Source organism: Herpailurus yagouaroundi, unplaced genomic scaffold (genome assembly GCF_014898765.1).
Source record: "Herpailurus yagouaroundi ecotype Mexico unplaced genomic scaffold, PumYag 166, whole genome shotgun sequence".
Lineage (NCBI taxonomy): Eukaryota > Metazoa > Chordata > Mammalia > Carnivora > Felidae > Herpailurus > Herpailurus yagouaroundi.
The window spans coordinates 21103278-21120572 of record NW_024412407.1 but is presented as its reverse complement, the minus strand read 5'-3'; the positions used below and the strand labels follow the sequence as shown (position 1 = coordinate 21120572).

General features: G+C 42.1%; 2 protein-coding genes across 10 annotated transcripts in view; one reads left to right on the top strand and one right to left on the bottom strand.

Annotated features, from left to right (window-relative positions):
* PPFIBP1 (PPFIB scaffold protein 1) overlaps positions 1-17295 on the top strand; it is a 178674-nt gene that overhangs the window by 63899 nt on the left and 97480 nt on the right. The gene's annotated exons all lie outside the window — the stretch shown is intronic.
* Positions 11954-14739, bottom strand: CUNH12orf71 (chromosome unknown C12orf71 homolog). The gene is made up of 3 exons (XM_040488579.1): positions 14570-14739; positions 13008-13689; positions 11954-12324 (listed from the first exon to the last, which is right to left on the bottom strand). The coding sequence occupies exons 2-3, from the start codon at positions 13644-13646 to the stop codon at positions 11986-11988; spliced, it is 978 nt and encodes a 325-aa protein (XP_040344513.1). The 5' UTR covers positions 13647-13689; positions 14570-14739; the 3' UTR covers positions 11954-11985.

Here is a 17295-nt window from a genome sequence, read left to right as displayed (position 1 = left end):
TATATATATCAACTACACAAATATATAAGACATGTATTTAAATATATGGCATAGCTAGATTATGAAAGCTGTATTTGGCTTTCTCTCATATCTCTATTTAAATTCCCACTTCCCACATTACATCTTTGGGAGTGTCACCCTGCCCCCAAAATTGGGTTTGTTTTGTTGTTCCTGATGTCAAAGCAAATATTTACTAAAAAACATTGAATAATTGTCATAGAAATTAAATATTGGATTAATTAAATTAATAAAATAAGTACCAAATAGTGTTATTACTTATTTTTTTGTTTATTTATTTTGAGAGAGACAAGAGTGTGAGTGGGGGAGGAAGAGAGAGAGCGAGAGAGAGAGAGAGAGAGAGAGAGAGAGAGAGAGAGAGAGAGAGAGAATCCCAAGCAGGCTCCGCATTGTTGGAGCCAAGCCCAATGTGGGGGTCGATCCCATGAACTGTGAGATTTTGACACCTGAGCTGAAATCAAGAGTCGGACACTCATCCGACTGAGCCACCCAGGTGCCCCTACTTAATTATTACTTTTAAATTCCGACCTCGATCCTCTTATACCCAGGGGTATCTACATGCAGCTGATGCAGGAGGGCATATAGGAAAGAATTAAACCAAAAACTTTGGGATGTTTGCACTTTCCGGCATTTAGATGTTCTGGCAACTGGCAAACAAGAAGTATCATTTGTCTCAGAGCCCAGGCAACACCCTTCTCTCTACATTGTGCTCATGGTTCTTGAGGTCACCGGATGGTGGTGGTGAAAGCAGTCTGGTTATGCCACTTTGGAGGCTGGATGGACCCAGGCACAGGAATGAGGTGGGGCCTCTCATCTGGCTTTGTTACTGCCCTGTCTTCTTCAGGCTGACAAAGGCCGTGGGACTGTGCACTTTATTACTCAAGCTGCTTATATAATCGCTGCACCTTGTCATGTAGTGGTTTCTGAACAGGCATTTTGTAGCCGCTGAGATGATGTTGCCCCTAAAGAAAAGCAGCCCCCGTAGCTCTGGCCCTTTGGGCTCTCTTTCTCCATACCCTGGTAGTCTTGTTCACTTTTTCATATGGTGTTGATGTTTTCTACCTCCTGGGTGATTCTCAAAATACTGCTTGGGATTGGCAATCTTATTTAGAATCATGTGTCACATATGTGTTTTGTGTTTTATTGGTTCGTTTTAACTTGAGACAATATGTAAATGAATTTCTTTCCATTAAAAGATTTTAATTTCCATTTTTTCCCCCTCTAGTGATCTCTCCCTCTTTTACCAAGTATCTAGGATCTCCTTTACAATCCAAGGGGGATGTGGTTGGGGTTTTAGAACTATGCCTTTAAGCAGAGGCTTCCTTTGTGTGTGAGGTGCAATGGAGTTTGAGGGTAGCTTGAAGCTATTTGCTAAGCCTTAGCAGTCTTTATTCTCAGTTGCTTTGTTTTTTCCCCACCCTGTTAGGAAATTGGCAGTCAGTGACTGATTTTTTTCCCCCTTCTTAATACAGATATGCAAGGGTGTAACTTAGAGAGAAAGGAAATGTTTACACATTTTGCAAATAAATAACCAAATCATGTGGAGGGCGTGTGTGTGTGTGTGTGTGTGTGCACATGCATTGGCTCTATAACTGGACAGGTGGTGCTTTTAAGTGCTATGTGTTTGTTTAATTAGAAGAACTTAGCACTTCGGACGGCACTTTAGGCATATAGTTTCAGCAGTTTTTTTAAGAAGGAAGAAGGTCCAAGGGAATTTTAGTGGATCTCATTTAGTGGATCTATGGTTTAATATTAGGGCATTTTTTGAAATGCATGGTTCTGGCATTAGAATTTCAATTAGCCAAGGCTCTCCATGGCTTAGGGAGCAAGGAAGTGGGAGAAGGGATTTCAGTCGTTCTTAAATCTATTATTTAGCAGTAGCTGGAGGCTTTGTGCATCATAGTCAAAGAAATGAGGTTGCGTCCCCAGGGTGTGTTCCCTGTTCCTGGAATACCCAAATGCTGCCTTCCCCCTGACGAGTCACAGCCCAGAGCTTATTCAACCTAGAGGAGACTTAAATTAGGGGTGTGGTAATTTACAGCCACTGTAGCAGGACCCATTTAGTCTTTAGGCAAAAAATAATACATGCTGTCTCTTAAGAAATTATGGTAGCTCTCAGAGCTTGAGATAGCTTCAACAACTTGCTATTACCTCAAACTCCGGTATAATCCCTCGCCAATGACGGACTCCTCAGTACCATGCAATAATTATATTTGTCGTCTCTGTTTTAGTTTGTCTTTCAAAACACGAGTTGTCACTGTACCATCAGCTTTTCTTATTTTTATATTTGTTTTCACTTTATTCCTTACCTTCATGGTAGTCATTATGTGCTTGGTTTTAGGTACGTGGCTATTTGATACTGGGATATTAAGAGATTTTAGAAGAAAAGGTCATCAGCTGTCTTTCTGGGCTATTCTGGGCATTTTGTACTATATTTATTTTGGGTCCAGCTTTTCCTGCCCTTGATTTCTGATTAGCTGTTCCTCCTCCTGGCCGTGGCCTCTCATCTTGGCTTGGAAGCTTTTCAATAGGTCTGAACTTGGATGACTGTTTTGTTTAACAAATAAACTTGATGTCAACCCTGGGGGGTAGAGACAGACACAGGATGGGACTCTGTCCATTAATGCTTCTGGTTCTAATGCAAGGAATTCCTGGAGCAGGGAAGCTAGTTTCCAGTACACCAATTTCCAGAAGTTGTTTCCTGCTTGAGGAGATTAGCCTTTACAATGGGAAACGTGAATCCTGGGCATTTGCAAAAGTTTTGGATGATTTGTGAGATTTTATTTTTTCAATGTTTATTTATTTTTGAGAGGCAGAGACAGAGTGTGAGCAGGCAAGGGGCAGAGAGAGAGAGGGAGACAGAATCTTCAGACAGAATCTGAAGCAGGCTCTGGGCTCTGAGCTGTCTGCACAGAGTATGATGCGGGGCTCAAACTCATGAGCTGTGAGATCATGACCTGAGCTGAAGTCGGAACCTCAACCGACTGAGCCACCCAGGTGCTCCTGATTTGTAAGATTTAAATGGTCTTACTGTCTGTAAATTTTTAGAAATTAAAGAATGGATTATTTGCTTAGAGAGGTGGTCCTTTTGGTTCTTCATAGTCTGAATTGGTCTTGACTGAGGTCTGGCACAGAACACCCCTTTTCAGAAGCCTGGCACCCAGAGATGGAGCCTTCTGTGTTGTTGGGAGAGTGAAAAAAAGAAGTATCAAGCAGGAAATAAGTGGCCTTCAAGGAGTAGTGGGCCTTCAGACATAAGACTTGTCCCAAGAAGAGCAGAGCGACAGTCAAAACACCTGTTTGCGTTGACCCACAGTGCCTCCTGGCCTGTTGACCCTTTCTCTTTCCTCCCCTTGTTAGCCAGCACGAGCAGCAACACTTCTCTGTGAGTCTGTGTGGAGTGATTTTAGAGGAATAGAAAATACCGAGTAATTCTAATGGAATGTTGTAGGATTCAGAAAGCGATTTCTGCTTCCTCACTTGGGGGTCCTCCTGGGTCCTCAGAAGGTAGAGCTGAAAAAAATCAACGTGTTATGTGTGCTTGGTTCTTTGCACTCTTTAATACGATACAGTCGATTCTCGTTATTTGTGGTAGTTACATTCTATAAGGTCACCGCAAATACTGAATTAGCAAATACTGAGCCATTGGCCCTGGTGGGTATATAAGTTTAGGTTCCTGTGAGCTTCTGTCACATTTTCTCTGTTGATCAATGTATAGTCTTCATCTCTTTAAGGCACCTATTTAATATTGTTAATTCATTAACAATGAACTCGCAATCAACAGTGCTATAACATATGCCTAAACAAAGCTTATCTAACACACCCGTTTTTCTCTGCAAGGCACGTCACAGCCTCTTTCACTTGGGAACACTAGACAGCACCTCAGCCCTATAAACACTTGTTTGTAGCATGAATGCTGATCTGAAATAAGAAGGGAGAGCATTGCCTTATTCACCTTAAGCTGGGACCATGTTCACAGGCAACTCAAATTTTTTACTGCTCTGTGCTTGTCCAGGAATGCCCATGAAAACACCATGAGTACTGATTTTGGGTTTACAAATACATTTTTGTTAGTGGGCAAATCCACAATATCTACTGTGTGACATGAGAAAAGTAATCCCAATTATTGTGGCGGGAACCCTTTTCAGTCCAGCTCTACAGAGTGTGTAGCAAACCAATCATTTAAGGTAAAAATAAGTTTCAAGTTGGTACTGTGCCCACTATCCAGAACACATTTTTAAACAGCCTCTGCTAATATGAAGACTGTTAAGGACAACTTGCCCAATTGGTGATTCCTATTGTTGAACAAGTGACAACACTATAGCCAGGCTTTGAACATGTAGAGAAAAGGAGCAATGGCTTGTGTATCCCCGTGTCCTTGACATGAAAGGTAATAACGGCCAGCACATAGTGGAACCCCAGTGGGTGAATGAGTACTAAAATGAACGAATGAAGGAAAGAGCAAGGAGAAATGTGCTTGGTATTATCTGACAGTCTACTTCCCGGCACCTTTGGAATCTGATGCATCTTTTCAGCTTAGCTGACTTCCTGCCTCCTGCATTTATTAAATTAACTCATGTAAATGCTTACTAAATGTCAGAGGAAGTAGAGTCTAGGAGCTGGGGTAGCATGGGGGATATTGCAGCTGGGCTGAGAGCGGAATAGGAGTACCGCCAACCATACTGAGAAGACTACTTAAGGGCTAAATCAGCATTTGATTCCTTCTTCCATCTCACCACGGAGCCTGACTGGCAGTTTCTTTCTTGGCTTTTTTGCTCATATTCCTGCTACCAACTTCTCTCCTCTTCAGTCCCCCTTCCACACTGCTGTTATTAGAAGCCTTTCTAGAACATGATTTAATCATCTCAGTGTCTTGCTTCAGAATTTCATTCTCCTCGTAAGATACAATTCAAAACTCCTTAGTGATCTGGCTCCATCCCTGCATTTCCAGCTTCTGTCTCTTACCCTTGCACTGAAGGACATCATCCTGTGTTCGGCGGCGGAACTAGACTTTTCACTGTCTCCCACGCATGCCCTTTAGGACTTTTGGCTTTTGCACAGTGTTGTTGCCAATGTTGTCTGCTCCTCCCAGATCTTCCCCTGTGCTGTGTCTGGCAAGATGCCCATCCCCCCTACAAGTACGAGCTCTTTAAGGGAAAGGTCTATCTAATCATCTTTGTGTATAGCCTCTCAGCCTGTAGCATGTTATGTTCCGTAAATGTAGTTGAGTGGGTGAATGAATTTAGACATTGTCTGGAGGATTAGGAAATACGAAGACTTAAAAAAAATCGTTTTAAGTAAAAAAGAGAGGATAGAATATCAGTTTGTACTCAGACAAATAGAAAGATGTGACAGTTCTCTTGCTAACTAGCTTTGTCTGATGGGTAAAAGTGAGCTTTTCCACTCAGGAAACATCTACACTACACCATGCTCCCTGGCCCCCAATATAAATATCCAGGAACTAGATTTAATTAAAGTAGAAGCTAAATTTTATATGAGAGGAAACAACGTGCAATTTCAGATATTATCTGTTGCTGTTATTTCCTGCAGATTAACCATTCATTTCACCAAATATTTATCACGGAGCTACTATGTCCAAGAAACAGGGCCAGGGGCTTTGGAGCATGAAAAGAAAAGATAAGCAGAACACAGGAGCTTTTGTCTAGTGGGAGGGAAGGACATGAAAGCACATTTCTGTAAAACAGGATAAAACGTACACTTATTACAGGTAGTACTGTGGTAGCAGAAAAAAGGGTGAGGTTATTTCTAGCCTGCTCACTTCTATACAAGAGCTTGAATTTAACGTGAACCTGGAAAGGGTGCACTTGGGAGTAGGTAGGTAGCAGGGCAGAGGAACACGATTAGGGTGGTTCCAAAGAGAGAGAGGACAGCATAAGCAAAGATGCCGAGGCAAGAAAGTACAGGGGATAAGTACTGCAAGGAGCGGGATGGGTGAGTGCAGAGCATTGTAAGATAAGACTGGAAAAGTACATCAGGATCTTATTTTAGAAGGATTTAATGACAGTTTGCTTGGACTCTGTTCTGTAGGCACAAGGAGCTGTGGCAGAATTTTAACAGGAAGATTTTAAAAAGGAAATATGTGACAGCAGCCAGCAACAGCTAAAATTTGTAAGCAGATAGCGTGTGCCAGGCGCTTTTTCTAAATCCTCACCATAACACTTTGAGGCTAGTACTAATAGGATCACTTTTGATAGATAAAACGGAAAGCCCGGAGAGGTTAAGTAACTTCCCAGGATCCATAGCCCATAAGAGGTGGACCTGAGATTTGAAGCCAGAAAATCTTATTTGTGAATGTGGGTTTTGAACCTGGGATTGAAGAGTAGGACTCAAGGAGTCTCTGAACTTTTCTCAATTATTTGCAGAGTGTTAATATCTATGAATGTATACCTTTGTTTAAGACAAACATCTCTAGCTTTAATCCTGTAAGTTGGAGCACACCAAATGATGTGAATAAAGACTGGAGCAGCGCCCCATTTTGCCCTCACGAATCCCCAGTATGTACCATGCATCATATGGTGATGGTGTGCTTACGCTGCTTCTTAGATTGGAAAAAGAACACTCTCGCACTGCTCAAAATAAAAGGAAATGTCAGAAACCATTTGTAAGAATTATTAGTACTATAAAGTGTCAGGCTGTTCCTTGGTTTGTGAAAAACGGAAAATGTCCAACAAGTTTTGTTTTGTTTTGTTTTTTTGAAGGTAAACATGAGCTCTCCAGGCCCTGGAACTTGGGATAACATGAAAGAGAAGAGAGCTAGCTGTCCATTGGGCAAAAATCATTCTTTTAAATTTCAACAAAAGCTAAGGGCACAGCTAAGGGTGGCTGTGTCAGTTAAGTGTCCGATTTCAGCTCAGGTCGTGAGCTTGTGAGTTCGAGGCCCACATTGCATCAGGCTCTATGCTGACAGCTTGGAGCCTGGAGCTTGCTTTGGATTCTGTGTCTCCTCTCTCTCTGCCCCTCCCTTGCGCTCTCTCTCTCTCTCTCTCTCAATTAAACATTAAAACAAATTTAAATTCCAACAAAAGCTAAGTAAACTCTGGAAATCTGAAATGTTTTTGAAAAATGCCTAGATATTAGTCTGTTTTCAACTAGATCAACTAACAATTCAGTTAGTACTCTACTGAATCAATTATTACCATGGTGGTTTCAGTAGAGTACTAACTGAATTGTTGATTACTTTACTGGAGAAAAATTCTCCTTTTCATCCCCATCCCTGTTTGGGGAGAATCTAGGCCCCAAAGACAGATGGTAGTGGGGTTGATGAGAGGGGAGCATAAAAATGACTCTCCAAACCTGTATTAACAATGAATGTGTCCAGTGTTTTCCTTTGTGATGAGTGCATGGGAAAGTTCTATGAGGAAGGAGGGATCTCTTTAGTTTTGGAGATTTGCACTTAAAATAATCTTTATTGATGCAGGTAAGGAAGAATGAAGTTAAATGGGCATTCTGATTTCCTTCTAGACTAAGAGAATTCAGTAATAATGAGATGAATTTTCATTCAACAGCTACAACCTGAATAGATATTTGATGTCTGCCCTCCCATTTGAAAATGCCTCACAAGTATTTCCTGATGAAATACTTCAAGCATATTAGATTGAAATTAAAAAGGGCATCAAAACCATGGAATTCCTTGGAAAGGTGGAATAGTAAACAAATTGTTTAGTAAGGGGATTTCTTGATCTAGGTTTATAATCCTTTTGGGAATTCACCCTAAGGCTTTTGTACCCACACGACTCATGACTGGCTCACTCAGTGGTTTGGTGTTATCTGATGAGGATCTTATTTCACTTTTGAAAGCAGGGTGTTGTTCTCTTTGTTGGGGTCTGAGGGGGTAGCAGGAAAAGACGGATTCCATGAAGTGCAACGTAAAGCCTCCCCATCCATCTTGAAATTAGAGAGCCCACTGCATGGAATAGAATTTCTTCTACTTGTCACTCATAATGAAAAGACTTATTTTTGAAGCAGTTTGTTTAAGCCTCCTGCCTAAACAAAATCGTTCTTAACTATTGGGGTACAAACCTTACCAGACAGTCTTGTGAATTCATGTAGAATTTGTTTCATTTTTCCTTTTTTTTGTTAAGAGGATTTGGCCCACTGTTTTTGTAACCAGGTAGATGTAGACCTGTGTGTCCTCTGGAGCCATGAACTTTAATATTCTGTTCTTTAAATCTGGATAAGATGGTTTTGCCCTTGTTTTTCTGGTATGGTACACACACTTTTCTCTCAAGGGGATCTTGCTAGGTAAGAAATTGACATGGGATGATGTATACAATTTTACATTAGTCTGTCTGATTCTGTGTGTGGAGGGGGCTGAATACTGTCTATGTTTGCTTGATAAGCTTTCGCTGTATTCTGGCTCGTTATGATGTTATAGATTGTAGAATATGAATATTTAAGTTAAACTGAGCTTTATGGGTTTCAAGGTTGAGTAGTTCACTTGAAAGAATTGTTTTCATTTTGAGATAATGGGATCCCAAAACGTATTGGTTAAGTAGATTACCATGTGTCTGATAAGTGCAATCATTCTAGCTTGAGGTTATAGCAAAGATTGTATCTTTGTATGACCACTTCCATTTTGCTCTAGGTCCTTTTGATGTATAAGTGGGCCTCCTAAAGCCCTAGCTCCACGTATGTGACATAAAGCCAATAACCTGGTCACAGTTTGGCATGTAGCCAATAGCTTCACAGCCTATTTGACACGATGATGAATGAGGAGGTGTTGAAATATTTCCTGTTTTTAAACACTTGGACTTGGTCTCTGAGATGTTGTATGATAAACCCAATGAATATTTAGAATTTGAATTCTTTACAAAGAATATTTGTTACAAAAGCTTATAAAATACATTGTTTGAATTTTAGAGAGCTTCATACCTGTCAAGCAGGTTTATAGAACACCAAGAATTAAGCACAAATATGTAAGATGTCTTGCTAGTGAACAGGGCTTCTTATTCACTGTGGGCAGTCTTTTGAGGTCGCTCATGTTGTTTGAGCTTTTCTTGGAGCTTGACTTAATTACTAGAGAAAGTTAAAATAACAGAGCCCTGATTACGAGTGCCATGATGGTAGGAGAGGTCATCTTTTAGGCGTATCATACATCTAGTCTAAAGCAACATTAGGGCTCCATGTGTATTTGTTGAATTAACATTTCAGATTAATTACTGAATTCCTCTGGTCTTAGATTTCTCAGTCTGTAGGTCACCACTTCTCTTGGCCTTTCATGGATTGCCATTTTCTTCCTGTCTCCCCACTTTCTACTCTCATTCCTGCTCTTAACCCTGCTTGCCCTAACTTTTTTCTTTAAACTGTTTTTTTTTTTTTAATGTTTATTTTTTTGAGAGAGAGACACACATGCACACAGACAGAGATGAGTGGGGGAGGGACTGAGAGAGATAGAGACACAGAATCGGAAGCAGGCTCCAGGCTCCGAGCTGTCAGCACAGAGCCTGACGCGGGGCTCGAACTCACGAACCGCAAGATCATGACCTGAGCTGAAGTCAGATGCTTAACCAACAGAGCCACCCAGGTGCCCCAGCTTGCCCTAACTTCTAACTTAAAGAATAGCGACTCTAAGCTGTTATATTTCACTTTTTAAAAAAATTGTATAGGAACAAGTTTAAAGAAATAAGTTATATTCAAATCATTTAAAAAATGCTATTGAGACAGACCACTGTGTATCAGACACTGTATAGTAAAAAGGAACCAAGAAGTTGGTCTGTAGGTAAACTAGTTGGATGAAGAGAGCTGAAAAGTATAAGTCATGGTGTGAGGGTGGCAGGATGGGGACTGGGGCCCAGCTTAAGGAAGGGCACGGTCAACTGCACCTGCCAGGGTCGTTCTTGGCTATAGTAACCTGAGAGCGGCATCTTTAAGGGCAAATTCCCCAGATAGTGGGGGAACTTGAAAAGGCAATGGGGGACATTCTCCAGGGAATGACGAAGGTAACCCCAGGGTTTTGTGTGTTGGCCCCGATGAAAAGTACAGGTGTTCCTTTGGGGAATGTGGTGAGAATAGATTAAAAGAAGATCTGGAAAGGGCAACACATTGTGAATGCTACTAGATGTGGTGTGTATGCTGCAGTTTGGGAAGGAGGTGCACAGGGGGATCTGGAAGGAAGAGAATGAAAATCATGAACGGGTGCGGTAATGGTGTCCAAAGTCATGGTGAAGTCAAAGAGTGAGTGGAGGTGGAGCAGCGTGTTTGAGTGAGCTACTCAGATGGGAAGATGTTCTCAGAGAAGTGGATAAAGTGAGGAGTCTGCCTGTGAAGAAACTCGGGATGTGACTGTGAACATATATTGCTGAGCATATATTGCTATTGTTTGATTTCTTCCCTCCCGTTGTGCTGTCATTCCTTAGGCAATATCATCCCCAGTGTCTCTCACACATGACCAGCCTCAACTGCACACTTTAATGCTACACCAGTTTATCCAGCAGTGTAAAGTCCTCCACCTTATTAACTGTCCGACTCTTGGTTTCAGCTCAGGTCATGATCTCACAGGTCGTGGGTTCAAGCCCTGCGTCGGGCTCTGTGCTGACAGCTTGGAGCCTGCTTGGGATTCCTTCTCTCCCTCTCTCTCTCTGCCCCTTCCCTGCTTGCTCTCTATCTCTCAAAACAAGTAAATAAACATTAAAAAAAAAATGTCCTCCACCTTAAACTAACCACATTTGTAACTGAAGCAACCTTATATATGAAACTGTTTAAAATCCACCTCTTCACATTTAATTATTTTTTAGTATTCAATGGGTACTTCATACAGACAAAACTTATCACCCGTGATCTTTTTATAGTCATGTTTGCATGGCTTTATCTCTTAAATAATAAGCTCACTGAGCCCAAGGATTGTTTTTATAAGTTAGAAAAGTACTTGGACCTTCTACGTGCTAAATATTTGTGGAAGGAAGGGAGAAGGAGAAGAAGGAAGGCGAAAAGGGAATTGCAATTGAGGGAAGGGAGGAATTTGAGGGTTCTTGGGTAAATCCGTGAGTGAATAAGGAGGAGGTAGTGGTCCTGGGGAAGCAAATTGATAACAGTAACAGGGAGAGGTCAGGACAAAAGGGTGAGAGGTGAGCACAGCTTTTCTTAAAGAAGTTGAAATTCAGAGGAAAGTTGAATGACAATTGCAAAGCCATTGCAGAAGGTATGGTGGGGAATGGGCTGGGAGAGGACTTGACTGAATCAAGATCTGCTAAAACCCACACCTTTTGGTAAGTATTGCTTCTGTGTGGGAAATATTTCAATGAGAATTACTCTTAAGCTCTCATTCTTGGATGTCCCTTGGATTGAGGTTTCTGGGGAGATCCTCTGGAGAATGAATATCAGCAGCTACAGCAAAATTATGTATTAAGTGCTTGCCTTATCTCCTCAGTTCTCATAACAACCCTGTGAGGTACATATTACTATCTTTCTCATCTTATGAGTGAAGCAGTGTAGACCTAGACTGGCTAAGTAGCACTCCCAATTCTCTGATTCCTCCTGAGTGGGCCACTTACTCTAGCCAACACAGCACAGTCTAGAACCAGTCAGGTCCCCGGGGAACATCACACCTGCCATCAGAAATCCTGAAACACTGCCAATTGAAATCTGTTTCCTGAGTGACTCAGTATCCTCTGCCATTTGCTCAAGCCCTTGAAGTTCAACCCAAACCACACTACCATCTTGGGAATCTGATGGGTGATAGTGTTGCCTCTTGAAAATGGGCATTTGGCTTAATATTAAAATAGGTTAAAATATATAAAAATAAAAGAGGGTAAAAATAGAGTAAGGATGGGGGGCAGAGGAGAGAAAAAGAATGCCTTCAAGTTAGGAAGGGTAATACTACTTAAAATTCACAGAGAATATATCTCAGTCTTCTAGCCAACATCTATATGTTCAGCCTGAGTCAACATGGTGAGCTGGAAGAGGAAGACATGACTAATAAGAACATGTGTTGTGTTTATTGGAAAACAATTAACTCGTGGGGATTGTAGAATAGAGGTTATCAGGCGATAGAGGGTGTCCTAATTCGAGGGAATCTTGGGGTTGGATTCTCTTGCCTCTGTGAGAGAGTCTTTTCTTTCGTGCCCGCTGATTGGGGCACTCAGTGGCCTCCTCCGGGTGTTGTCTCCCGAGAAGTGAGGAGAGGATTTGCTCCCTCAGCCAGTGGAAGACCCACCTCAGGTTCACACAGGAGATGGCCTGTATGCTGGCATGAGCACCCTCCTTCTCTGGCTTCTCTGGCTGACCCGATGAGACTGAGGAGGTGTCTACAGTGCTTGTCCTTTGGCTGTGAGTTGCCTGGTTTGTCATCTGCCAAGACAGTGAGTTAAAGACATATAATCTGAACAACAGTGGGGCCGATATGTACCCATTCATGGAATTGAAATCCTTCTATGAAAAATAATCCAACTGTAAAGGCAAAGTTTTTTGTTTTTTGTTTTTGTTTTTGTTTTTAACATTTATTCATTTTTGAGAGACAGCCCTCACAGGGGAGGGGCAGAGAGAGAGGGAGACACAGAATCTGAAGCAGCCTCTGAGGCTTAGCAGGCTCTGAGCTGTCAGCAGGAGCCCAACTCAGGGCTTGAACCCAGGAATTATGAGATCATGACCTGAACCAAAGTCAGACGCTTAACTGACTGAGCCACCCAGGCCCCCGCATGTAAATGCAAAGTTTAAATCCTCATTAATAATTAAACACACACATATATTTTGGGTGGTCATCTTTGTTAGTTTTTTGTTTTTGTTTTTGTTTTTGTTTTTTAACTTTCCTACCCTCTTTTGTCCTTTAGTGCTCCTCGGTATTTCCCCTTCAGCTCCACCCTGACCCCTTTCCTTGCTGTTAGCCTTCTCCCTCCCTCTCCTGGCCTGTCAGACACCAAGGGGGTGTGGCCCTGCTTCAAAGCAGGTAGTAATACTCCATGTGTTCCAAACTGGTACCCCCAACCCCAACCAGGTCTCTTCCCTTCTTGCCTATGGGGCATCTCTGTGCTCACCTCAGTAAGTTCGCGTTCCTGAAGTCTTAGAGGAATCTGTGGAAACTGCATGGTACCTCTGTGTTGGCAGGGGTTGGGCAAGTCTTGGCAAGTATCATGTTCTTGACGACTGACCTGAGCTCTATCTGGAGGGGAGCTGCTGAACAATGGGAAATCTTCCTCCTGAGCAGATTCAGGGAATGCAGAGCCATCATCATCATCTTTCTGGTTTTCCAGAAGTTTCTCAAACTTTTGCACAAGACCGTCCAGTTTGCTGAGAGTCAGTTGTGTGTTCTCTTCAGGGTACTTGTCTACCCACCAATTGACTCCATTTATGTCCCAGTTAACTATGGAATCTGAATTGTTAGAACCCACATCAATGTCCCAGGCCAGGGTGATGCTTAGTTTGCAAAACTGCTTTGGGTCGTCCTGAATTTGGTCTTGTCTCCTCAGGAGTCTGCCTGTACTTTCAGTTCTCCATGTCCCTTGGATAGGAGGGACAAAGATTGAAGGACCCTTGGAAGACACGTCTTTACGGGAGATGGTTTTCTCGTAGGAGGTGTCTTTACAGGGGAAATAGCCCACAGAGAGGCTCAGGTTTGATTCAGAGCTGCAGTCTGTAGAGTCAGTTCCGTCATTGCTAGAGGATGAGTGTGCCATGGAGTTCAAGGGCTCAAATCTCAGGTGTCACCTCAGGAATCTTCTAAAGAAAGGAAAAAAAAATAGGTGGGATTAGGGGAGAAGAAGAGGGAAGTTCTGATGGTTGAGCAATAGCATTATTCATTCCTTTTTCTACTTGTGACTATCCCATTCTGGTAGAAGTTCATCCTTTTTTTTTGTCTTCTTTAATGAAGGGCAAAAAAGGCCGCCCCGTCCCTTAAAAAATTTCTTTCTTTGTATAACAACACTTTTTACTAAGCCTTTCCACCTGATACCGCTCATCTTCTGTCTTGCTACAATTGAAAGAACTTGAATTATAAAAGAAAAAATGATCATTGTATAAAATTTGAAAAACACAGAAAAGCATAAAGGTGAAATTAAATATGCTTATGATCCTACTGTCTAGAGATATTGATAACCATCACTGAAAACATTTTGGTGGACTTCCTTTTCTTTATCCGTACATGTATGTGTACATGTGTATTTGTACATATGCATACACACATACACATATCTAAATGGATGCCACATCAGCTGTTGAAAGTGAGATTATGTTTTATAGCATACCCTAGAGTAAACATATATATGGCTATTCTGTCATTTTTAACCACTTTCTTATTGATCATTAGGTGGTTGTTGTTTTAATAAATAGATCTTCAGTAAACCCTTTTGTCAATAAATCTTTGTGTCTCTCTGTCTATATATCTGTGTGGATTTATTGGACCAAAGATCACACACATATTAAAGCTTCCTGATAGTTGATATCAAATTGCTTTCCAGAAAGGTTATAGCCATTGAGATGCCCATCCTCCCACCATCTGTTGGCACTTTTTAGCCCAGTTTTTTTTGTGATGCCCCTGGTAGATAAGTGGGGGTGGGAGAATTACGTGGTCGCACACACGTGCGCACATACACACACGTACACACGCTCTGTCATGCCCTCCTCTGGTGGCTGCCCACATGAAAAAGGCGCTGCCAATTCCAGAGCCATAAACTGGGGATGTTAAAAATCCTCAGATCCCAACTGTCAGAGGCTACAGGTCCGACTGCCAAAAGTCTGTGTTCTGAGACTGTTGGTTACTATGGCAACACAAGGACCTAAGTTATAGTCAGAAATGTGGAAAGAGAAAAAAAAGGGATAGAAATCCACAAGGGTTGTCTCCTTGCTTCCAAACTATTCTGTGCTCATACCATCCTAAGCTGAAGAGGCTCCCTCCTGAGGGCAGAAGGACAAAAGTGATGGCGGTTCCTTCCTTCTTTCATGTGGGTGTGCAAGATGGTTCCTGTCTTAAGGGAGTTGGGAGCCTATTTGGTGAGACGGACATAAACCACCTGTTATAGGACAGAATGGTAAATGTAGCAACAGGACTTAAAGATAATGTGGGAGAATAAAAGGAGGTGCCTCATGCAGCCAGGGTGAGATTGGGTAGGGGTATCAGGAAAGGACTCCAGGAGGAGATTACTTCTGATCTGAGCGTTTATGGGGGAGTAGAAGTTAGTGGGGTTAAAAGGGGTAGGGGTCCAGCGAGAGGGCCTTCCAGAGAGAGGGGACAGCTTGAGCAATGACACCTGGCTGACAAACAGCCGACTGTGTGGGGAGATCAAGTATGATGAGGTAAAGGGGAGTCAGTGAGATCATGGAAGGCCTTCCACCCCTGTTAGGGAACTGGGATTTTTTTTTTTTCCTGTAAGGCTGTACTTAGGATGGTGGTATTCAATTATCAGGCATTCTTCCAGGTAATTCAAAATATATTGAAATACTTGGCATGATTAAAACAAAACTTCCAGTGGACTTGGCAGGGTAGATGTTATTGGTTGGCTTTCATGAGAATGGGATCAGTAGGTTTGTACTGGGTTGAGGAATGAATGAGCATAAAGGAAGTGAGAACAGTGAATACAGACTATATTTTAAAAATGTCTGAGGGGCACCTGGGTCAGTCAGTTAAGCATCTCAGGGTTTGTGAGTTTGAGCCCTGCTTCGGGCTCTGTGCTGACACCTCAGGGCCTGGACTCTGCTTCAGATTCTGTGTCTCCCTCTCTCTCTGCCCCTCCCCTGCTCATGCGATCTTTCTCTCTCTCTCTCTCAAAAATAAACATTAAAAAAGAAATTTTTTTTAAGTCTGAGAAAGTAGAAAGGAGGAAGCAGAGTCAGGTTAGTTTCTGCCCCCACTTCCCAAATAAAAAAGGGATAAGGAATAAATACAGGGGGAGACTTTTAAAATAAAAGAGATTGGCTGCTACTTTTGGAGAGAGTAAAGATGGGATTCATGGCTTGGGCACAGGGGTAGGTTGTTACACCCTCATTGTTATCCCATGAGATTACAAGGAGGAAAGTGAAAGTACATATAGAGAAATTTGTAGGAATGCAATGCTGAGGACCTCCATTTTCTTCTTTGAGTTTCCCAGCTGGGTGTTTGCCTTATTGTAAGATTAAGTCTATATTTTTTAATGCCAGTCTGTTAGCTGGATCTTTGTCCAGTTCTGTTAACTGCCTCCAGTAACATGGGTATCCTGGTCCTTCTGGAATTGGAAGCAGCATCCTTTCTGTTGACCAAGCCCTCTCATCTCCCAGGCTGCTCTTCCCTTAACCACTATTGTGAACTCTTCCCTTTCCAATGGCGTCATGAAGTTGTTTGAGAATTGATCAGATCATAGCTCCACAGTGATCGAGTCTGGTCACTTTGCCCTCACTGCTATAGTGTTCTCAGTGGGTAATTCATAGTTAGAAGTAGTAAATCTTTCATTGTTACCAAATGTGCAATTTGGAGGACAGACGTGCATCATGTAGGATTAAAGGCTCTTGGTTGCATGGACTAAACCAAACAAAATTTTCTATGAGCAAAATCATCTTGGCAAATGAGTTATAGCAACCCCAGTCTGATCTAAACTAGGAGGCCATACGATACTGCTTTCAAGTCCGTTCAGTGATTTTCAGGAAGGGAATAGGGTACCTACTCAGAGTTTCCTAGAGGTAAAGCACATGTGTACTTTGAACAAGTATATTCTTTTTTTTTTTTTCCAAGTTTGTTTATTTTTGAATTTTTTTTTTCCAACGTTTTTATTTATTTTTGGGACAGAGAGAGACAGAGCATGAACGGGGGAGGGGCAGAGAGAGAGGGAGACACAGAATCGGAAACAGGCTCCAGGCTCTGAGCCATCAGCCCATAGCCTGACGCGGGGCTCGAACTCATGGACCGTGAGATCGTGACCTGGCTGAAGTCGGACGCTTAACCGACTGCGCCACCCAGGCGCCCCTGACTAGCACTGTTTTAAAGTGTTTTGATACTGCCTTTTACAATGAGAACAGTTGTGTTAATATTTTCAGTTTATAGTTCTAACTCAGCCAAGGAGCCATTCTATTTAAGAGCCTATTTCGACTGTTCACAATGCCTTAATTATGCTCTTACTAGTCAGAAGATTTTACTTTATTTATTTTATTTATTTTTTATTTTTTTTCAGAAGAATGTGTAGTCGTTCTTTGAAAGAAAATCCTACCTTTATTTTTTTTTTTATTTTTTTTTCAATGTTTATTTATTTTTGGGACAGAGAGAGACAGAGCATGAACGGGGGAGGGGCAGAGAGAGAGGGAGACACAGAATCGGAAACAGGCTCCAGGCTCCGAGCCATCAGCCCAGAACCTGACGCGGGG